The 24,041-nt window shown below is 39.6% G+C and overlaps 1 protein-coding gene across 2 annotated transcripts in view; it reads left to right on the top strand.

Moving 5' to 3' along the window:
• Nucleotides 1-907: 907 nt before the first annotated feature.
• The window catches only part of LOC149220735 (uncharacterized), a 135,060-nt gene continuing 111,926 nt past the window's right edge, over nucleotides 908-24,041 (top strand). For both annotated transcript variants that reach the window (XM_089384902.1, XM_089384901.1), the window contains exon 1: nucleotides 908-1,412. In XM_089384902.1, coding sequence (XP_089241028.1) covers nucleotides 1,257-1,412 — 156 coding nt within the window. In that variant the 5' untranslated portion in view covers nucleotides 908-1,256. The remainder of the gene's footprint in view (nucleotides 1,413-24,041) is intronic.

Genomic DNA, 24,041 nt, shown 5'->3' with positions numbered 1-24,041 from the left:
AATGTAATTTTGTTATCATTAATAAAATTACGATTTTTCTTACAGGAAAAAAAAGATTTGAAATGTCCAAACCTTACGAGACATCCCAATATTTGAAAGGTCCAAACCTAGTCATGTTTAGATTCAATTATGAATTTGTGGAATGCATAGGTGTTGTTTACCGAGGCCACAATTTCACCCAAATGACAATGCTTTTGGATGATTTGTTTTTTCTCTAAAATTTTGATGGTTGGAGTGTTTGAATCGCTTATTTGATGGTGGAAATGGATTCAACACCATCAAGAACCTCTAGGGCACCCAAAATCCTAAAGTTTGATAGTTGTAACCCACATTTCCAAAAAAGTATAACAGATTTTGTCAAAATCTTGCAGGAATTTTCATTATTTTTCTGAGCAAAATTATGGCCTCGTTAGACTACTCTTCAAATATATCTATTTTATAAAAATTGGGATCTATCATTGACATACTAACATTAAACAAACTACATGAAAACTCTCAAAGTCAAACAAAAAATGTTGTGACTTTTATTATTTTTATTGAATAAGTAAAAACTCTTCAATCTAATTACTCTATCTCCATAGGTTTTAGATATAACATACTTTCTCTACCATGTCCAAAGACCATAGTTAAGGTAATGACTACAGTGTTTATCTTAGAGTTTATAACCAAGTTTCATCTTGTATCCAACCTTTTTTATTATATTTTTTGGAATCCAATTTCAAATTGCTTATATTTATGCTATAGTATATGCTTTAGTTTATAGAGTTTCATATTGTGTCCAATTTTTTAATTTTATTTTATTGACTGTAATTTGAAATTGTTTATATTTATAATATAAAATTATAAATATATATGTAATAAATATATCTCTGGGTCTCAATCTCATTCATATATATATATATATCAAATTGAGGGTTCAGTGAAGTGCTTTAAAATGACGAGTATTTGATGGTTAAAAATGGCGGAAGTCAAATTTAAACAGTGCTGGTCATTCCTTCGGCAACTTAGAGGGCATTCACATAGGGAGCGGGAAACGAAAACAGATTAGTGCATCAGATGGATATTGCGCTCCAATTTTAGCCCATTTTATCTCGATATATGAATTTATATGTCCGTTTCAAGGAGAGAAAGCAAGACAATTTTGCAGATGAGGATGGCCTACGTTTACATGCCTGCTCCATAGTCACGATGCGGAAGCAATTTCTTTGTGGACATTGAAAAAAAACACACATATATATAATATATATTTTGGTTTTATGGCAGCTACGGTGAATATCGAGAGGGTACGTTTGGCATCACCCGCAGGAGACAGAGACGGAGGAGGAGGAGATAGTGCAGAGTTGGTGTGTGTGCTGGAGACTGTTCAAGGTCTTGTGGATGCCCTGTCTTCTGTTAGATGGAAAAAGCAACAGGTTCTTTCTCAGGCCTGCCTTTTTTTCTTTTCTTAACACGTTCCTATTGATTTCACTATGGTTGTCTGATTCCACACACAATTCAAAAAAACAAATTCACTGCCAAAGTTCGCAAGGCTCATCTTCCAATTTTTTTCTTAAAGTTAAATTTACAAGAATATTTCGTAAAAATGTTTATGTGGAGATCAGCTGTAAGGCTTTTTCACGTAGTTGGTTTTGCCAAGGTCAGGCTAGTTTAGGTCAGTTCCCGTAGAACTTCAAAAAAGATCTAAAGAACTTCAGTAAACAAGCTGGAAGAGGGGCTTCACTGCAAGGAATCTGGCATAGGTGCGGTGCATGGGGCATCTGTTTTGCCAAAATTACTCGGGACTTGCATTTTGCCTCATCGCTTTGAAACTCATGTCATGCGTGTGGGGCATACCTGTTGCACACCTTAACACTTCTTTCACCTCACCAGCGAACCAACGTCCCATTGGTAAACATACCATAGATATTTATGTTGAGGTAATTTTTCAGTAATAATTTGGTAATCAATTACTCCATGGCATGTACCGAACTAGTGGAAAGTGGCTCCAACATTGTCAGCTGAATGCCTCACCTCATAACCGTTTAAATGGTACTCTTTCATTTTGACGTGTGACCCATTGCATTAGGACCTATAGCGTGTGAGAGTAATATCAATTTGTCTTTTTTAGGATAACCTAGTGGTTGGTACAATGAGATGTTATCCCCTCTACCTGGTTTCAAATCTTACAGTGAACATCTTTGACCTATTATGATAAGGCTCAAGGAGTAGTCTACCCCACCTTTGTGGTGTCTCGACTCTTGCTAAGTTATAAATTCTTGGTATATCTGGCTTATGGGCTGTTCGATATATTCTTGGTGTTATAGTGGTAGCTACTAGGTTTGATCTTGGACTTTGCCCAGATTACTCGAGTGAGTTACCCATTCACCATGGTAAAAAAACAGGAAAACAAAAAAAAATATAGGAATTCAAGTACTGAACAAGGGTTGCATTTATGATCCTGAATTCTTAACCATTTTGCACATTTCGCTCAGGGTGGCTTTGGGCAGACTGTTTTTTTTTCAAAAGTGCTTTGAGAAATGCCTTGAGGTTGAGGGCTATGCTCTCTACAAGAGACTGCGTGTGCAATCTAGAATTCTTAACCATTTTTCCAATTCCAGTTAGGGTGGCTTTGGGCAGGCTGTCTCTTTTTTTGGAAGTGCTTTGAGAAACAGGCCTCGAGGTTGAGGGTTGTACTGTCCAGTGTCTACTGCAGACTGCCTTTGGCTTAGTGCCACGTTTGAGGGTATATATTTTTCAAAAGTTGCCAGGACATGCACAAGGTTTCAAACATTTGAAACTCATGCCATACAAGTGGGCTTAAGTTGCACTGAACAGACACCCTGCGGGAGGTGGGGCGGCAGTTTGGATATGACAAATTTTCAAAAAAGATTTTTTTGAAAGTTACACACGCAAAACTATGTGTGCGTGCAAACTAATGAATGATTTGAATAAGTATGTGTGTGCACACAAAATAATGAATGATCTGAATAATGTGTGTTTGCGTGTGTGCGCAAAATAAAATAAAATGAAATATATATACATATATATGTTGCACTAGTTTTCAAGATGCGGGGGATGGCTCCTCAAGATGGTTGGAGCATACCTTCAAATTTTTCAGGGGACAATGGTTGGAGTCTATATATATATGAAAAGAGTATTAAAATTTAGAATTCACCATTGTGGCTTCAAGCTTGTAAGAATAACATGCTATAATATATAGTATTATGCACAAGTACAATTGTTATGCTTGCGATTCTAAAAAAGCTTTAGCACTTCAAAAAATTGGCGGAGTAACATTCTCTTATTGGCCATTAGACATGAGCAAAATGCAATTTAGCTTTAGGAAACTTAAGTGTAACTATTTTCTGTTGTGTATAGTCTCATTTGTCCCCAAATATCTTTAGCTCCTGGTGCTAACTAGAACAGTCCATAGGACCAACGTTGTGACAAGGGCTTAAAACCAAAGGCGTTAGGCCTGTCAGCTCCTCGTGACCATCGACGCATGCTTTGTTTTACTCGAGAGTGGTGGATCAAAACTGAGCAATGATGGCGGTAACAGAATTACCCCTGTAGTGAAATGTTTTGTTTGTCGGGCCTGTCCGTTGATGGGACCGCCTAGCACTCATCAAGACTTTACAACTTTCAACACCCCAACATATGAAATGTTTTGTTTGTCGGACCTGTTCGTTGATGGGACCGCCTAGCACTCATCAACACTTTACAACTTTCAACACTCCAACATTTGGTTGGTGGCAGTGACAGATGAAGTTGTTGTGGAAATATTACATCTGCAGGGTTTGGTAATTGATGGGATTATCTTGCTGCTTGTTGGCGCTTTACAAACTTTCGATGCTTTCCTAGTAGGGCTATGGCGGTATATGAGATTACAACTGACGTGAAAACTTTTGTCTATTAGGCTCGTTAATCGATGAAAAATTGATGCTTATCAGATTGGATCGACAAAGGTGTTGTCAACAACTCTTGCTAACCCCCGATGGTCGATGGCTGGTAGACGGAAAACAGAGACAGGAAAAAGTCTGTTAGTTGGTATGATTGCTAGCTAATTGTCAAATCAACCTGGGAAAGGTTTGTCTATGCCAAGTCTTCATTAACTTTGATGGTCGATGGGCGACAAATGGAAAAGGTTGACAGGAATACTTCCGTTATAGTCAACTCACAAAATGTTGAAAAAGACAAAATTTGCTAAGTGTTTATTCGTTGAATCTGACCATTGTGACTCGAACCTTGCGGCTTCTCTCTTGCTTGGTTAACCTACAAAAGCACTGATTCTATGCTACTACTTGATCCACATTCAATCAAGATAATTTCATTCAACCATATGACATACACATGCACAAATTTGATATTATTAACAAAAACTTTCAAGATTGAATTGGCTCAGCGCGGTGGCCAGTTTCTCTCCTCTCTATGCCTCTTCTCTGTGTTTTTTTCTACTTTGATAATTTAATTACATATGAAAACGCTTTGTTAGAGAGTTCTCGTATAATCCAACAAACTCAATTTGTTCCTAAGTTATCTAACAAATCCCTAATTTAGCTAGTTCATCTTCTTTACATAAAGATTAAGTGACATTAATTTAACTTCCTAACAAATTAAATTCTTTATAGACTATAGCTAAATATTACAAATTAAATGACTTAGAGAACCCAACTTCCCTTGGTAAACAGATTTGGGAGCCAACTCCTTAGTAAATGAGTTTTGACCCAGGAGGTCAAAAATGATCTTGGCTTGTAGATGCTCCTGCATTAGACTCCCAGGGAAGAAAAGAATTGTTCATTAGCTCCTCAACACTTGTGCCATACTTGATAATATTTGTTGTTGTCATCCATGTAGCATCTTCTGTTGGTTGTTGTTTCCATTTAACTAGATACTAAAGATACTCTTTACCTCTTGTTTTCTTTACTACTTACTGACCCAATATTGCTTCAATTTCTTTCTGAGTTGCTTTGGGTAGTTACTTCTTCCACTTGTTGGTTTGATCTTCATTACTTACAGGTGCATTCGCTGTAACACTGTCTGATTCCTTGAAGGAGTGTAGGTTTGCTGCATTGAAAATTGGTGATATTACAATGTCGTTAGGGAGTTCCAATTCATAAATATTTGGACCAATTTTCTTGAGCTTAAGTTTGTTTTATGTCCCTACTGTTGAAATATGTAACTAGGTTTAGTCTTCATAATGACATATATAATCATGATTTTATGTATTTAATGAAATAAGAAAAATAAATTTATTTTTGCTACTCTTGAGGCATGGGTTTCATGCTCAAGGAAAATTTATTTTTAGGTCAAGCTCCCATTGTGAGCTCCTAGGGCTTGTCATTGAGTCTACAAGTCATTAAGTCATTGTCATTTATGAAAGGCCCATTTGGTTGTAAAAGAAAATAATTTCAGTCAAAATAGAGTCAAAGGACCCTCCAAGACCAAGTCAAAATGCAAGCAATAAGTCGGCCTTCCAAACATGTCAAGTTGGCCTAGAAACAGTGACAAGTTAGCCTATTTTGAAGGGACTAGAAGACTATATAAAGGAGACTAGTCAACCATGTTTGAAGGCATCAATTACATAAGAAACTTAACCAAGAACACACAAGGCAATGAAGGAAGGAGAAGATAGAGCGGAGAAGAAGTATCTTTTTAGGATGGTTTTTGGGTAAAAACTCTCACACGTGCGGGCTGAAGCTAGGGCATCCACTGCAGAATATAGATCGAATTGCAGTCATACCTAGGAGCCAAAATTTGGTGCCAAGATAGTCTAAATTGAAGGTTGAAGCCTTGAAGAGAAACAATCTAGTCAAGTGAAGGAGAAGAAGGGCTAAAATTGCCCTAATTACCTCACACATGTGAAAGTTGCAGGAAGCTACAGGAGGCTGAGAATTGCAAGAAGAGAAGCAGTCTAGTGTTGCAGGGCCGAAGTTAAGGAAGAAGGAGAAGTTGCAGTGGTTTGAAGTCAAGGTTGACTTTGTTTGACTTGACAAGAAAAAGGGCGACATTTGACTTGGTCTTGGAGGAGTTTTGGTCAAGGGTGTAGGTCTTGGAATTCATCAATTGAAGGTCTATAAGAAGAGAAGAATTCTTGTGGGTTTTCCTCTTAGTTGGAGAGGTTTGGCGTTGACTGATCACCTATATCTTGTGTCCTTTGTCTTATTGTTTTTTATGGTTTGGTAGTTGTTTGATGAAGAAAAACACTAATAATAAACAAGTGAAAGAAGAAGCTAATTAAAGTAAAAATATACCACAAACAATTATTAAAGCAAGAGAAATTATCTTATGTTGCTGCCCCTAGATTTCTCAACATGGAATCAAAGCGGTGACAAGACAAGGAAAGACAGCTTAAAGAAGGACACTCAAGGGCTGAAGTGTGAAAATTTCTAAGTCTGACACATTAGAAATCCCAACTGCATTATCTGGTTTATTATCTCCTACTTGTTCATTCCGTTAACAAGTTATTTATTAGTATAAATACCGAAATAAACACAAATGCAACCTTCACACATATACAGATCAACAACTGAAATAACTGAGACAATCACACAAGGGACACTGTTATTTTTGGACAATTGTCCTCGGAAAAACCCAATGCGGGAAAACTGGTGCAGCAGATATGAGGGTTTTATTATTATGTAGTTTTTGAATACAACTAGGGTGCCAGAAATGGCTCACCCTTCAGAGAATTTCCTTGGCAGAAGTACCTCTCCTCGGAGACAAATATTCTGGCTGATCAACAACTGGATGATTGATCCCACAACAACTTCGACAGTTCCTTAGCTGGACAGTGAAAGCTGCTCCAAGCTTCTCTTTGGAACTACGTCACCCTCTTCTGCTCTGCGTCTACCTCTCAGCTCTCAGTCTGCCCCACAAAAGTACCTCAGCACTGCCTCTTCAGCCCATTGTCAGCTCTACTAGTCTCTGCTGCTTTTGTGTCAGCGTCTTGGCGCTCTTCGTCACTTGCGCTAGCCTCCTTAGCCTCTGCGTCAGCCTTCCAAGGCTCTGCGCTGTCTCTCTGACACTTTCTTTGCCTCTTTGATATGTATTCTCGGCCTTTTGCTGAACTGCACCTCGCTGCAACAGATCACTAACTCGATTTCTTAGCAAACCCTGCCCCATAAAATCGAATTCTTGATCAACTTGGTGTGTCTCCAACTGACCCTCAAGCCTCCTCTTATACTTTTCCTGTTGACGATTCAACGACTGAGATTAAGTCCCTAATCAACGGCTAAGATTAGATCTGGCTTGATCTTCGTTATTTAGAACTTTCTCACCCATATTATATTAATGCACATTAATATTTAATTTTCCTAGGTTTAATCTTAGGGTCTCATTAAAAATATTAATTATTTTAATATCTCTTCATCTGGGTGGAATTTCTCCAAACGATTTCTGGGTCTTGGAGATCTCATGTGCCTTAGCCTCTCCACCAATTTTCATGGCTAGAGCACATTCGATGCTACCAAAAATCAACACTTCCTCTTAGCGAGGAATGTGCTCTAGTAATGCTTCACCATAGAAGCATCACATTGATCCTCCGCATCGGTACCTGTGTTGATGCTTGGCCTACTGTCTCACATCCACTGCACTGTTGCTTCTTGTACTGTTGCCCATGACACTGCGACTGCCACTGCTACATCTATACTGATGCTCCCTCTCAAAATGCTGCATCATGCTGCCCATAGCATTGCCACTACTAACTGCTGCACTGCAACTCAGTTACCGAGAAGTAGGTAATTGACTTCCCCCAAATACTGACATCTCGGTCAGTCTGGAAGCCTCGTGATGCTGAAGCTACCTCTACTGCTATCCCGTGCTTCCTCTGCTACCACTACGCTGCTGCAAACACCTCTGTGCCTCTCGCATTGCTGCAACCTCTACTGTGTTGCTACAGACTTCTGCACTCTAGCATTGCCTTACCGCTCCATCACACCTTGCTCCACTCGACACCTGTCATCATGCTACTGTCTTTAAGGGCTCCCATAGCCGGATGTGATCCAAGAGTTTGGGTACCTCAAGGATCCTGCCTGTGCATGTAGTCCTCCTGACTACAACTTGATGTCACCCCACCTCTTCTCTAGAGGTGCATGAGCACTCATGGCACAATCGTCATCAGTCTCGACATCCTTCTCTGCCTTTGCTAGAGCTACCTTTGAGTCAGAAGCTTCTCCCTTGCCTTTCTTCCTGGGGCACTGAGATGCATAATGTCCCAGCTCCCCACAGTTGAAGCACTTGACCTTGGAGATGTCCTTCTTCTTCCTCTTCCCTTGCTGTCCCGTAAATGCTAGAGCCGCATCCTCCTCCTCCTCTTTCTTGACTCGAACTCCCTTGCCACTACTCCCCACCTTGGTCAACCTCCTGATCTCTTCTCGTCGAAGCGTTGCCCACATCTCTTCCCAACTGGGGAGAGTCGCTCTGCCCAAAATGCTTTGGACAAACGTTTTCTAGTCCTCGGAGACTGCATTCAGAGCAGTCCTGACCATAAACTCTGGATCCGGTGTAGACCCCACGGAAGTAAGCTGGTCGCGAATTCCTTGCAACCTAAGGAGGAAGTGATCTATCTCCTCTCCTTTCTACATCTGATATGACCTCAGTTGATTTTCCAATAACATCTTCCGTTGCACGAAAGAGCCTTGGTATAAGGTGGTCAACGCCTCCCACATCTCCCTTGCTGTGTTCTTCTCAGCAATATGTGGTATGACATGATCTTTGACCCTGTCTAGGATCATGCATTTCGCCTTTGCCTTGGCCTCCTCATACTTCTCATTAGCATTCGGGTCAACTGGGACAGCTACGGTTTTCAAGGCATAGTCCTTGATGCAATGTTTATCCAAGATTGCCAGGATCCTGGCCTTCCAGATGACAAAATTGGAAGCCCCGTCCAATTTGTCTTGATCCCTCAATCCGTTCACTGCCATCTTTGCTCCTCTTCTAGACTCCCTTTGAGTCTCGACTTCCTTCCTGGAAATCAGCCAACTGTCGAATCACTCCTCTCCAATCCCTCTTTGCTGTTGCAACTCGGATCTGGATTTCTTGGCTAGAAATCCATTGAGGTAGTGCTTCCCTCTATTTTTGGTTCTGTCTCCTTAGACACTGTTATGCACAGACAGAAACATCGTCCCACCAACTCCTCAAATCACAATCTGCATAGCTCCCTTAGCCCCGACAATTGAAGAATTTGAGCCCTTCTGGCTCTGTGCAATCACAGTGAAAGCTGGATCAGATTCTCCTGGCCTCAACGTTGATCCTTCCTGGCTGAGAAAGATGACCGGGCACTGCGTAGACCTGATCTGCCCCCCTTCTGCCTCTGCGCTGGCCTGGACTACTGACGCAGCTATTGCGTGGGCTCCTCCCAGCTACTGCATCTTCCCCTCCTGGCTCAGAATGCTGACGCAGGCTTTGCGTGAGCCTTTGCATCACCTTCTTTGCACTGCGTCACTCCTCCTCTTGCCTCTTCAGCTCTGGAACAATGCTGTCTCTCGGGACAGCTACTTCTCTGCTGCAAATTCTCAGATTTCTTCTGCTAGTGTCTTCAATCCTCCTTGATCTGCAATCCCTCTGATACCATGTGAAAATTTCTAAGTCTGACACATTAGAAATCCCTACTGCATTATCTGGTTTATTATCTCCTACTTGTTCATTCCATCAACAAGTTATTTATTAATATAAATACCGAAATAAACACAAATGCAGCCTGCACACATATATAGATCAACAACTAAAATAACTTAGACAATCACACAAGGGACACCGTTAGTTTTGGACAATTTTCCCCGGAAAAACCCAATGCAGGAAAATCTGTGCAATAGATATGAGGGTTTTATTATTATGCAGTTTTCTGAATACAACTAGGGTGTCAGAAATGGCTCACCCTTCAGAGAATTTCCTTGGCAGAAGTACCTCTCCTTAGAGGCAAATATTTCGGCTGATCAGGAATCGGATGATTGATCCCACAACAACTTCGATAGTTCCTTCGCTGGATAGCGAAAGCTGCTCCAAGCTTCTCTCTGGAATTGCGTCACCCTCTTTTGCTCTGCGTCTGCCTCTCAGCTCTCAGTCTGCCCCACGAAAGTACCTCAACGCTGCCTCTTCAGCCCAACGTCAACTCTACTAGTTTGCTGCTTCTACGTCAGCCTCTTGGCCCTTCGTGTCAACCTCTTGGCCCTCTTCGTCACTTGTGCTAGCCTCCTTAGCCTCTGCGTCAGCCTTCCAAGGCTTTGCGTTGTCTCTTCGACACTTTCTTTGCCTCTTTGATATGTATTCTCGGCCTTCTGCTGAATTGCACCTCGTTGCAACAGATCACTAACTCGATTTCTCAGCAAACCCTGCCCCAGAAAATCGAATTCTTGATCAACTTGGTGTGTCTCCAACTGACCCTCAAGGCTTCTCTTATATTTTTCCTGTTGATGATCCAACGGTCGAGATTAAGTCCCTAATCAACGACTAAGATTAGATCTGGCTTGATTCTCGTTATTTAGAACTTTCTCACCCATATTATATTAATACACATTAATATTTTAATTTTCCTAAGTTTAGACTTAGGGTCTCATTAAAATTATTGATTATTTTAATATCTCTTCATTCGGGTGGAATTTCTCCAAAGGATTTCTGGGTCTTGGAGATCTCATGTGCCTTAGCCTCCCTACCAATTTTCATGGCTAGAGCACATCTGATTGTATCGAAAATCAACACGAAGCACTAAAGGATCATCAAGAGCTTCAATCATCAAGAATGATCACTCATCTCAAAGGAACCACAAGGACAAATATTACATCATCATCTTGAAGGAAGTTACTAAAGAAGACCTCAAAACCCTAGTTCGTTCAAAGAAGGACTCTACACTTGAAGCATTCTTGGGAACCTCGCACAATCATCACCTCAAGGAAAAGGAGACCTCAAAGACCCTATCTCTACTCAAAGAAAGAAGGACTACAAATTGAAGCATCTTGAAGTCCCTACATCCAAGGAAAGCAGGTAGAAGCATTGTCATCATCATCAAGGAATCAAAGTGATCTCCCTCTCTATGAAGGATCACTTTTGAAGGAAGACATCTTCATCAAGAAGACATCTTCTGTTATCATCTCCATCGTCAAAATCAAGAAGGCATCAAGTTGAAGATATTGTCATCAAAGAGTATCTTCACAAGTAAATATCTTTATGTCCACATCTGAATCTATCAAAATGACTTCATTTTGCAAGGAAAGCAACAAATTGGTTGGGGCTTCAAACTTTCTTGCATGGAAGAAGAGCACTGATTTGATCCTCATAGAAAATGAAGTCGTTGATCATGTAAAGGGTTCAATCACGAAACCTCCTAAGGAAGAAGCTCAAGCTCTTGCAAAGTACATGAAAGGAGAAATAAGGGCACAAAGGATCCTTATACAATCCATCAAAGATCCCCTCATACCCTATGTATCAAAATTGGAGACATCAAAAGAAATATACGATAAGCTAGTAGAATTATTCTTCGTAAGTACTGCTGGAGAAGTGATATCATTAAGACAAGAACTCTACAAGATGAAGATATTAAAGGAAGATGGAATAGCCTCATACTTTATGAGGGTATCAGAAATAAGAGACCAACTACAAGAATTGGGAGAAATAATGTCTGATAAAGAAATGACCACCATTGTGCTCAATGCACTACCAGAAGAACGGGGCAACTTTACATCAACATCTGTGGAAAGAAGGAAGCTACCCCATTCAATGAACTTTGGTCATTGTGAAAATTGAAGAAACCAGATTGAAGGCAAAAGCGATGTAGGATCAAACAAACAAGTACAAGCATTTGCTGCCATGGCTAAGAGGAAAGGAAAGTTTGGAAGGTTTGGTCCTCAAAAAAAGAACAAGAAGGATATGTCGAAAATCCAATGCTATGGCTATCATGAATATGTGCACTACAAGAGATATTGTCCTAAACTCAAGAAGGACAACAACAAAAGAGGAAGGGAAGAGGCCCATATCACCGAAGAAGCTGAAAAGAAGAAGTGAAAGAAACAAGAAGTAAAAGATCTCTACTATGATTGAGATAATCTCGTCCACTGAGTCCTTTTCAATTTTTAGAAAGTATAGCTATCATGTTAGAAAACATCAGAAGCATGATAGAATGCATCATTTAAGGAGATGGCATTATAGTAGCATATCGTTAAAGCAAGAGCTCATGATGTCATTAGAAAAGCTTGAAATAATAGTTGAAGTAGAAGTCTACATGGATGTAGCAATCATCATATAAAGGAAGCAGCTCCTGGTAACCTCATTGCAAGCATGTGTAGTACATATGGTTGAAGGAAAGTCATCGAGCATGATAGAAGGAATTCATCATACATCATCATCATGAGAAAGGAGCTTTTGCTAGATGAGGATAATCTAGATCCTCTATTGGAATCTTCATTAGAAGGTTCACCTCTCTTGGAGGAAGCAAGTGTCTTGTTGAGAATTCCACCTTGTATGGGATTCATTGTTTAGAAGGATGATGGTATGGTGACAAAGGAATGCAGCATGTCGAGATGGTTGAAGTACTCTCAATCAAGAAAAGGAAGCTACTGAAGGAAGCCTAAATGACCAAAAGAAGGAAAAAAGTATGTGTGCATGTATTTAATTGAGTCATGTCATCATATGGTTGCATGGGTAAATGCTCTATCTCATGAGCATGATCAAAGAAAAGGGATCTCCTCCTTTGGAAAGATGCATGAAGGCATGGTTCACATATTGACTAGATGAAATCAACATAATATGTCCTCATATGGAATATGAGGTGGTTGAAAAGATGAAGGAACTATGAATGAAAGTTCATGGGAAGCAATATGTGGAGGAAAAAAGAAGAGATCATGAAAGATGCAACTATGGTCACATAAGAAAAGGCAATCAAACATCCGATGACTAGAAGAATTGATTATAACATCTCCATAGAAGGAAGACTATGATAAGGTTTGTAAAGAAAAGGAGACCTTTGACACATGAAGTCATCGAGATGCGTTTATAAATGTGCAAGATGTTGCAGGCAAGCTAGATGTCATGATGAAAGGCCATCACAAAAGGTAACTATGATTTGATGTTCATTTTCGATTTGTGAACAAACAACTTGATGGGTTGATACATGGCTACCAAAAGAAGGTTGTAGATGTCACCTACAATTAGCACTCATGTGGTTGGATAAAATATCCTAAAGGAAACAAGATTTAGACAAAGTAGCAGTATGAAGAAAAGACAAATGTGGACTAGAAGATCACTTTCTGATGAAGAGTAGGATGACATGACTTATGTAGCTCATGAAGGAAAGTGATGGATGGCTGATGCCCTATGAACTTAATGACATTGAAAGAAGGAGCCCCACAAGTAGCTGAGAGTCCCATGATCTCCACCTATAACAAAAAGCTACTGGAAGCAAGTCCCTGATTATGAGGGAGCTTTGACAAGTCCTTGGATAAGAGGGAGCTTGGGTAAATTCCTTTTATAGGAATGGGTCATTCCTTTATAGGAATGGGTATATCCTCCCTAGTTGAAAAGGAGAGATAGACACATCATTCTTGGCTTCACTTTGGGAAGAAAGAATGGAAGATTGGGTAAGCATCTGACATTCCATACTCTTTGAAGATGAGGTAGGGCATCCAAGATAAGAGTAGTCAAAGAGGACCGATATTCTTTGAGGACTAGGAATCCAACATAAGAATAGTCCTGGAAGGACATACTCTGTGAACACCCGAGTGGGGAATGTACCTTGAGAGACAATGATGATGGTGTCTATAAGTCATTGGTCTCGCCAACATTATGCTTTAGGGTTGTTAGTCAAGGCCTTGCTATGTGACAATGCTGATGATATGATGCTAAATAAATGGGTTACCAATCTGACTCTTCTTATGAGATTTCTTTAGATTGAGAATGTCCAAGTACCTTGTATGGATTATGAATACCTCCCTAGTTAAGAGGGAGTGTTGAAATATGTAACTAGGTTCAGTTTTCATAATGACATATGTAATCATGATTTTATGGATTTGATGTAATAAGAAAAATAAATTTGTTATTGTTCTTGAGGCATGGGTTTCATGCTATAGGAAATTTACTTTTAGGTCAAGCTCCCATTGTGAGCTCCTAGGGCTTTTCATTGAATCTACAAGTCATTAAGTCATTGTCATGTGTAAAAGACCCATTTGGGGCATGTTACATTGTAAATTTTCTTTTTACAAGTCAAAGATAGTGTCAAAAGACCCTCCAAGACCTTGGCTATGGGCTACAATCAAATTGACCTCCAAAAGAAGCAAGTCGTTCTATCAAGAGGACAAGTCGGCCTAGGTGCTATGTCAAGTCGGCCTACAAGCATGGGTAAAGAGCCTATATATATAAGAGGACTTAGCGTGATTCGTGTATCATCATAAATCATCTATCTCAAGAAAATAAGTGTGAGTAAGAGAGAAAGGAAGCCTCTTGAGAAACGAATAAAAGAAGGAGAAGATCAAAGTCTTCTAGTATAGTTTTTGGGCTGTTCATCTCACACGTGTGACTGCAACTAGGGTTTCTGCAGTAAGGTATTGCAAACATTGGAAAGAAGACGAGATATAACTCAAGAAAGGATCATTTTGCTAGCCGAATTCACAAGGAAAAGAATCCAAGTCAAGTGAAGGAGAGAAACCACTTATTTTGTCTTCATCATCTTTCACGTGTGGCCTAGGGTTTCTGAAGCAAGGGTTGAAATATTGTAGAAGTTGCAGGCAGACCAAAGTTGCAGAAGGAGAGGTCGAAATTGCTGTCAAGGTGTTGTAGGGGCGAAGTTGAAGACAAGGAAGAAGCAACTAATTTGACTTGGAAAAAGGAGGCAAGGTTGACTCGGTCTTGGAGGAGTCTTGGTCAAGGGTCTAGGTCTTGGAATTCGTCAATTGAAGATTCTATAAGAAGAAGAATTCTTGTGGGTTTTCCTCTCAGAGTGGAGAGGTTTTGGCCCTGGATGATCGCCTATATCTTGTGTCCTTTGTCTCATTGTTCTTTATGTTTAGATAGTTGTTTGATAATAGAAAACACTAATAATATCTAAGCAAGAATAAGTTCATCAAGTAAAATAAAAACACATCACAAGCAATTATCAAGCAAGAAAAATTACGTACACTTGCTGCCCCTAGATTTCTCAACACATTTCTCTCTTTTGCATCCTCCTCCTCTATATCTAATGTAATCTCTGTATTCGTTGGTGTAGAGGATGACCCCTCAAGAGTGTTGCCATCATCAAACGTGACAAACACTAGCATTGGGTCATTAAGATCCAAGTTCGCCAATGCCAACTCAACACATCTGTCTAAACCCATGTCATCAGGAAAGACATCCCACATCTTTGTCTTTCCCTTCAACTACTCATCCCTCTTCTTGTAAATAAGACGAAGGTTGGTGTGCAGATATACCATTGTCTCTGCCCTGGATTACTCATGCCTGCTCCTCTTCAAACTATACAGATTCCCATATGTGCTCCAATTCCTTTCGCAACAAGAGGATGAAGTAACCTAAGAGAGGAGCCTCATGCCTAACTGCTGTAGAGGAGGGCATGTTGCCCCATGAGTTTCTCACCAAGAATAGGGCTTCTTAGCCCCCCTGTCTCTAATAACATCATAGCTTGCAAATCACCCAATGCCAATGGAAAAATATGCAAAGGCATCCTCCACCTCACCAAGGGATACTCTATCTTGAAATATTCGTCTCAGTACGTCCTTCTTCCGCTGTGAAATATCACCATTCATGTGAGGAGGGAATTTGCGTGAAGGTCCACCATTCAGACGCTCATGGCTGTAGTATTTTTGATTCAATGAGTGAGCCAAGCAACGTAATGGTTTGCAGTTCTTGTCCCACTTGTTGACAGAAATATCCTGTATGGTGGTGAAGAAGGCCTTTGCTGATGTCTTATACTCAGGGCACTCACTTCGAAAAATAATGGTCCTCACAGACTAAATCATGGAATCCCATCCCTCATAAACTTCTCCTAGGATGGGTTGGTCTGTATCTGCAAATTGCAACAAAGCAAAGGGATATTTACTTTCTTGAGCTTGTTGTCATGCTAAATTTTTGTTTCTCCCAACATTTGAAATTGTTGTTGTAGGCCCACTCCCATTAGATGGAACACTAGCAAGCCTTGATGAAATTGAAAGAGGGGGGGCATCACCAATGGGGATATTCCTACCCTTTTTTTGCCACTTCCCTGCTGCCCTTGATTGAGCCATGATTGCTATAAAATGAATAAAAAATGTAAACAAAATGACAGGCACACTATTGTAGCAAAAATAGAAAAAAAATGGAAGAGAAATCCACATACATGCTGCTTAAATCACCTCCAAAACAAGCCAATCTCCTTTGCTGGTCATTGCCATACTCCCACAACTCCAAAACCACAATGAAAGTGAGGAAAACCGGCCCAAATTGGCCTTTTAGCAACTGTGTGGGTCCCTTTTTTCTGGATACGTGTCCGAAAACCGAGATCCGTTGAGGGATCGAATCTGATTCTCGTGGGACACGAATCCCGATTTTCAGACATGCAATTGCCTCGAATCGAACATGTGTCCCTTGAGAATTGTGTCCGATTCACCCGATTCGTGACACGTGGGGGAGGATGAATCCAATTACTTAGAGTATGAGCAATCATGTGAAGATGAAGAAAACAATGGCTAGTAGATTGTTCCCATATGTGAAGAAGGCCAATAAGAAGAGCACTCAGAGGTGCATGAACAAGAGGAGTATGACATACATTGTGTGCATGATGAGTCATCTTTGGAGAGCTAGTTGAAGGCTCAAGTTGGAGTTGTGGTTAAGGGAGTTGAGCATCTAGCCATTGATGACGTGCAAGTAGATGTAGAGCTATCCAACAAGGCTACAAGACTCCCTAATGATAGTCACCAGGAGAAGATTGAGCATATAAAGATAGATCTTATGGCAGTGAAGAGAGAGGCCCAGACACTTTGAGACACCATCTTGCAGCAGATCAGTGAGCTTGAGGTCCTCGGAGTTAGGCGTGCCAAGACAACTATCGAGCTTTCTAGTATCAAGGAACAACTAAATTCCCTAGTGAGGCAGAAAGAGGGGTATACTTGGGAGTTTTAGAGCAACCCTCTTCAGGAGTACATCAATAGGACTTGCAACATGATCAACCCACCTCTGTGCATTGGAGAGAGGGGCAGGGTTTTCTAGTTGGACCTTATGGGTTGACTAGACAAAGCCTTCTGTATGGTTTTTTCAAGTTAGCGAAGATCGAGCGACGAGCTGACAATTTAGGAGCATCCCAATTATGATTAGAATGGCACAACATCAACATGGGTGGATTATTTCTTGTGTGGATATTTATGCACAAAATCCATGCCAGGGGATGGATTGGAGAGAAGTGATGAGTTGGTATCCTACTGAGTGGATAATTTATGGAGCATCATCCATAGTCAGGGGCATAGCACAACAGGAGCCCTTAGACATGGGCAATGATAGATGACCAAGGTGGCATTGGGATCCAAGTGGATCTATTAGTGGCAAGTTGAGTCAAAGGTTTGTTTGGGATCCAGGTATTGAGGGGTCCATTCATAATTGGGTGGCACGAAGGCATGATGTGACACAATGGTTCATATGGGATCTTGGTATTAGTGTACAAATGCCTTTATAGTTGGCAGATGCAGATTGCTTGAGGGTAAGCAATCTTGGGGCAGGAGGATCTGTAATGTTCCCATTTTTGGTTGACCTAATGATGTAGTTAGGGTGGATTTCTAGGGTTTGTGACAACGAGGTCACAAGATGTAATGTTCCTGTTGACCATGTACATGTCAACAGTCCAAGAAGCAGGGTATAAAGCAACAAACAATTTTTTTTCGTCAATGTCATCATTGTAATCCCAGATTTTGCATTTTTTGTAAAAATGATTTCAGTATGACTATTAAGCCATGTAACAACACCTAGGTAAGCCTATGATTTTTCTCAAAGGGTTTCACTCTAGGGAGATTTTTAACCTCACCAAATTATGTGTGTTTGTAAACACGGATAATTGACAGAGTTTTTCTCCCAGATATACCACAAAGCTAGGGTGGAACTCATTGATGAGGTCTTAGGTGAGTCTTAGTGTTTATCAAGTCTATGTATTTTTCATACTAGATCATGTGTCTTGTCGTAAAATTTGGTTGAGTCTCAAGTGGTCTATGTGTATGTGTATTTCCCTTTCTAAGGGTTGAATTTGTAATATTTGATGTAAAAGTGTGTTTAAAAATAATTTGGTGAATGGTTCCTCATAATTTGAACACCATTACCAAGATATTTTTTAGATACACTTAGAGGGTGGAAAAATAATTAATACCCTCTTGAGTCCTTTTTATTTTAATTTCTGGCAAAAGAAAATTTACAAGAGCGAGAAGTTATCCAAAAAAATAAAGCTATTTTCAAAGGAAAAATTCAAGTCAAGATAAAATGCCTCATTTCCATGGCAGAAGGACCCAATCTAGAAATTCGTTGGGGGAGAGAAGAATATTTTCCTAGCAAATCGAATTTTTTGGGCCAAACAAATAATTATTTTGCACAAGTAATGAAGATTCTATATTTTGGAGGTCCTCCATGGTCTAGAAGTCAAAGTTTGACCCCTCCATCACAGTGAACAAGGAAGGTCAATTTTTTTTGGAGATTTGTGCGAATTAATCAAGGGTTAGAATTTTTTCCTCCAAGATCAAGCCATGGATCGATGCAACTAGCCATTATTTCCACTTGGAGGGGTTATTCCCTCTCATTTTTCTATATAAGGAAGCTCTCAAGCTCCTCATTGTATCTTGATCTCACTAGATCGAAACTTTTTGTACTGAGCTAAGCTCTGTTGGAATTTTTGCATTAATAAAAAGACTTTGGGGTTTCAATTCAAGGTGTCTTTCGCTTAATGATTGATGGTATGTGTTGAAAAAATTAATGCTTTAATTTCGTGCCATCGTTGAAGATTGTTGTTTCATAGCCAGTGGTTGGACTATCTATTAGCACAGTATCTTGCTTTAGGTTTTGGGCTAGAATAAACACTTAGAAGCTGGTGGATCTAGTAGGTATCTCTAGATCATTGGTCTATTTGTGTGAATTGAACCCTTATGAATCTAATGATCTATTTTTCAAGTGTATAGAGATCTTTCAGGTGATTCAGCCCTTGGGGAAAGCCCAAGTTCATGGACTTTGAGGTGATCACATTTTGTTTGGACCCTGAGCTTATCTAACAAATCTATTTTGCAGAGTTTGGGTTTGTGCATTAAAATTAAAATTATTTCCATCAAATTATCTTGCAAAATTTATTCTTGGGCTATAAATGAATTATTTGCTAATTAGAGCCAATATTCTTTTGTAGATTATTGTAAATAATTTTTAAACCTTGTGAATTATTTTTCTTATTTGTAAATAATAATTTTGGGGTTTTATTTGAGAAATTTGTAGATCTTGTATCTTGGGCTTTATTTATTCATCTTGCAGGTGCCAAAGGACTAAAATTTCAAAGACGAGTTTAAGTGTGAAGGTCCTAGCCCTCACCTAGCTTAGACGAATAGGGTTTGGAGGGGTTTCTAGCCTTGGAAGGAGCCATCCAGGCTAATAGAGCAAGTCATTCAACCTATAAGGGTTGATTTGGGGTCTAGACACCTCAAACTACAAGACCCTAGTCATAATTTGCAACGTCCAGACTCCTTGAGTCAGCCGCTAGCCCTAGAGGGCTTTTCTGTTGTTGCAATTGGGGTTTTCTTGAGCATTTCTCTTCTGAAGTTGTTTTGCTAGTGGATTCTCAAGTTTGAAGTCATTTTTTGGACATTTTTTCAACATTTTGAGGCTAGTTTGGCCTAACTGCAAGGGTTAGAGGCCATTCTTGACCTAGCCGCAGGGGTTTGAGGGCTAAAAGCCCTAGCTGCAACCTCTTTTCAGCCTCCACAAGAGGGCCACATGCCTAATTAGGTCTTTAAGCCTAGGCCGTAGCCCTAGAAGGGCCTAAACTCATTTTTGCAAGTGATTTCAAAGGCTAATAATTTGTTTTGCAGGCCTAAGGTGATTTCTGGCAAGGATTTGAAGGGTTTCTCATTGTATTTGTGTCATTTTGTGGACTTGATTGAGTCATGTCATCATATGGTTACATGGGTAAATGCTCTACATCATGAGCATGATCAAAAGAAGAATCTCTTCCTTGAAAAAGATGCATGAAGGCTGTTATGAATAAAAATATTCATAAACATCAATTAAATAATAAATATTAAAATAACAAATAATAATAATAATAAATTAATTAAATTAGTTAATGTCCCATTAGTTGTGAAGAGACACGGGTCAAAAGTTGTGACCTTCTATCTTCGTGGCCAGTCAATGCCTATATAGGCACATTGCCACGAAGAATTGTAAACACCATTCATATTTTTATAAATAATACAACTACTACTTACTACAATACAAGTCTACACATACGAATTCATGCCTGCATATAGGTTTAATTGCAACAGTGGTATCAGAGCCCTTGATTCTGTCCCGAGAACGCTCTCCACTACCAACCGCATTTTGTCCACCTGTTCTGCTCCACCACACTGTTCCCCTCTGCCCCATCACGCTTCTCTTCGACCGCACCCAATGCTACATTGTGCCGCCAACCCATTCTGTCGTCTATATCACTTGTTTCCGACCAATCCCCTTCTCCATCGTCCCTTGCGCAACGCTCCACACCCTGTTCATCACGTCACTCCCTAGTCTGGCACAACCAACATACATATTAAAACGGATGCTGTCGGCCCGGGTCGTTTGCCTGTCGTGACACCGCGACTTGCACTGTAAGGACGCCTATTGACAGGATCCTTGCCGCCGCCAAGACCATTGCCCAATACGCAGTCAACCCCACCAACATTGATACATCTACGCGCTTTGATTGCCACTGCTCCTGTCCGTTGGGCCACCCTCCATGTTTAATTGCCGGATTGGTCAAACAACGTGACCATCAATTACATTTGCCATCGAAACGTTGTTAAGTTGTGAGGCATGCCGGTTAAGTCACCAGAGTCGTGAAAGCACGTTTTTTTTGAATCATGTTTTATATTAAGTTTGATATATATTACATATTCATTAAACATAAGCTATATTTTAATTTTAATAAAGTTATATGTTTATTTAAATAAAAAAAATAATAATAAAAATTATTATTATTATTTAATTAAATTAAAAAAAAATTGGGTCTACAAGGAAAAAGAGGAACAAAATGGGAAGCAATAATAATGACGACAATTCGAAAAAATTTCAAGAAGAACTCGACAGAATGCGCAAGCGCCTTGACGATATCGAGAGGAAGCAAGATGATTTCGGGAAGAGTCAAGACCAAATGGCAGAGGATATCATAGCAATAAAGAGCATGATGAGCCAGTTTATGGGAGGAGCCAATCCACCTTTTAACCCCTCGGCTATGCAAAGTCCCAAGACTCCGGAAGGCGAAACTTTTCCAAGTCATGAATTTTCGTCGATGCACGAAAAGCCACGAGTACCGCATATACAGTTCGAAGGAAGTCAATACCATACAAAGTTTCCCGACAAAGACTACCTTAAAATTAAAAGAGAATTACCTAAATACGATGGTAAGGACCATAAAGGTGCCATTGTATGGGTAAATAAAATGGATGCCATTTTCGGAACAACCCGCCAATAGGGGAGCAAGAGAAGGTCATGACCGCATCCAACTAATTTGGAAGCAGAAGCGTATGATTGGTTCCTATGGTGGTCTAACAAATGTGCAGCTCGCTCGTTCAATTGGCAAAATTTTATAAACGCCTTGCTAAAAAGGTTTCATGACAAAGAAGGGGATGATGTTTATGAAAGATTCGTTCACCTCAAATAGAAAGGGTCAATAAGTAAATACATTCACGAATGGGAAGTATTAGCTATAAGGCAAAGGGGATTCTCATACGAAGAGTTGTTAAAAATGTATCGTTGTGGCCTTAAGGATTATATTCGGGAAGAATTAAAATTATATAAACCCCAAACCATTGAAGATGCTAGACATGCAACAATAATTATTGAGAGAAAATATAAGCTCAGAATGTCATCATTCAAGGAAGACGAAGACCACCAACAACACTCGGGAAAAATAAAAACTAGCGAATGTAGGTATTGTGGAGACAAATGGACATTAGGACACAGATGCCTTAATAAGAAACTGTATACTTATGAAGTCGAGAAGGAATCAGACACTTCAAGTAACGAGCCAGAAAAAAAGATAAAAAACAATAGTTGTCGCAAATGTGGAGAAAACTAGACGCCAAGCCATAAATGTGAAGACGCATCCTTGCGCTACTATAAAATAGTAGATGGGAAGCAAATTGAAGTACAAGAACATGATGAAGGAATCGTTGTCACACACAGTGAAGATTCAGATTTTAAGGAAACGTCATTAGTTGCAATCTCATGTGATGGGAAAAACCTTGATGAAAATAGTAACTCTTTTAGAGATCAAGAACAATAAGCAACTGCAAAATACATTCCACCACATCTTCGAAAGAAGAGCCAATTTCCAAGAAGGAACATTAAACTTACTACTCCATCAACAAACATTAGGAAGACACTATGTCCTAAAACCCCAAGGCTCAAGGGACTCATAAAAGGCAAAAGTGAATATACTTATAGATTCTGATAGTACTCACAATTTTATAAACATTGATCTTGCTAAACAACTTGGTTTTTGTATATGCCCAATCAAGGACCTGACCATGTTTGTCGCTACTGGAAAAAAATAAAGGAAATAGGAGAATGTCAAAAAGTTTCAATCCAAATACAAGAGTTGGTACTACAAATAGATCTATTTTCTCTACCACTCAAAGAAATGGATGTAGTTCTAGGTGCAAAATGGTTAATACAAGTAGGGAGCTATACTGCAAACCTTGAAGAACAATTCATGGAGTTTAACTGGCAAGGACAACATTATAAATTAAATGGTGTTAACACTCCCAGCTCCAAGGAAGGTACAAGTACTCATGAAGAATGCACCAGTCAACGAAAGGATGCCATTCCATCACAACAATGTTCAACTAGAGAAAACCCTTCTGGTTGTGCTTTGAGGACAAAGCATCTCTAAAGGGGGTGGCAATGTTATGAATAAAAATATTCATAAACATCAATTAAATAATAAATATTAAAATAACAAATATTAATAATAATAAATTAATTAAATTAGTTAATGTCCCATTAGTTGTGAAGAGACATGGGTCAAAAGTTGTGACCTTCTATCTTCGTGGGCAGTCAATGACTATATAGGCACACTGCCACGAAGAATTGTAAACACTATTCATATTTTTATAAATAATACAACTACTCCTTATTACAATACAAGTATACACATACGAATTCATGCCCGCATACATGTTTAATTGCAACAAAGGCATAGTTCACATATTGACAAGATGAAATCAACATAATATGTCCTCATATGAAATATGAGGTGGTTGACAAAAATGAAGGATCTATGTATGGAAATTCATGGGAACAATATGTGAAGAAAGAAAGAAGAGATCGTGAAAAGTACAACTATGGAAATCAACATCTGATCACTAGAAGAATTGGCCATGATATCTCCATGGAGAAGGCATGAAGACCCTAGTAAGGTCTGCAAAGAAAGGAGACCCTTGACATTGAAATTCTTGGAGAAGTGCTTATGAGTGTGTAGGATGTTGATGTTGCAAGCAAGATGTCATGATGAGAGGCCATCACGAAAGATAACTTTGATGTTCATTTTTGATTTTTGAACAACATCTGGATAGGTTGATACAAGGCTACCAAAAGAGAATTGTAGATGTCACCTACAACTAGCACTCATGTGGTTGGATGAAAGATCCTAAAGGAAGCATGACTTGGAAGAGGTAGCTGTATGAAGAAAAACCAGATGTGGCTTAGAAGGTCACATTTCGATGAAGAAGAAGTATGTCATGACTGAAATAGTTCATGAAGGAAAGTGATGGATGGCCGATGCCCTACGAAGATGTCCCAAAAGATGAAGGCTCCATAATGTTGAAGATGAACTTCATGACATCAAAAGAAGGAGCCCCACAAGTAGCTGATAGTCCCATGATCTCCACCTAGAGCAAAAA

This window comes from Pinus tabuliformis, chromosome Q (assembly GCF_031772625.1).
Source record: "Pinus tabuliformis cultivar Carrire ecotype Pingquan chromosome Q, CPIR1, whole genome shotgun sequence".
Classification (NCBI taxonomy): domain Eukaryota; kingdom Viridiplantae; phylum Streptophyta; class Pinopsida; order Pinales; family Pinaceae; genus Pinus; species Pinus tabuliformis.
The sequence above is the reverse complement of the archived record's forward strand: the minus strand, read 5'-3'. Positions and strand labels throughout refer to the sequence as shown.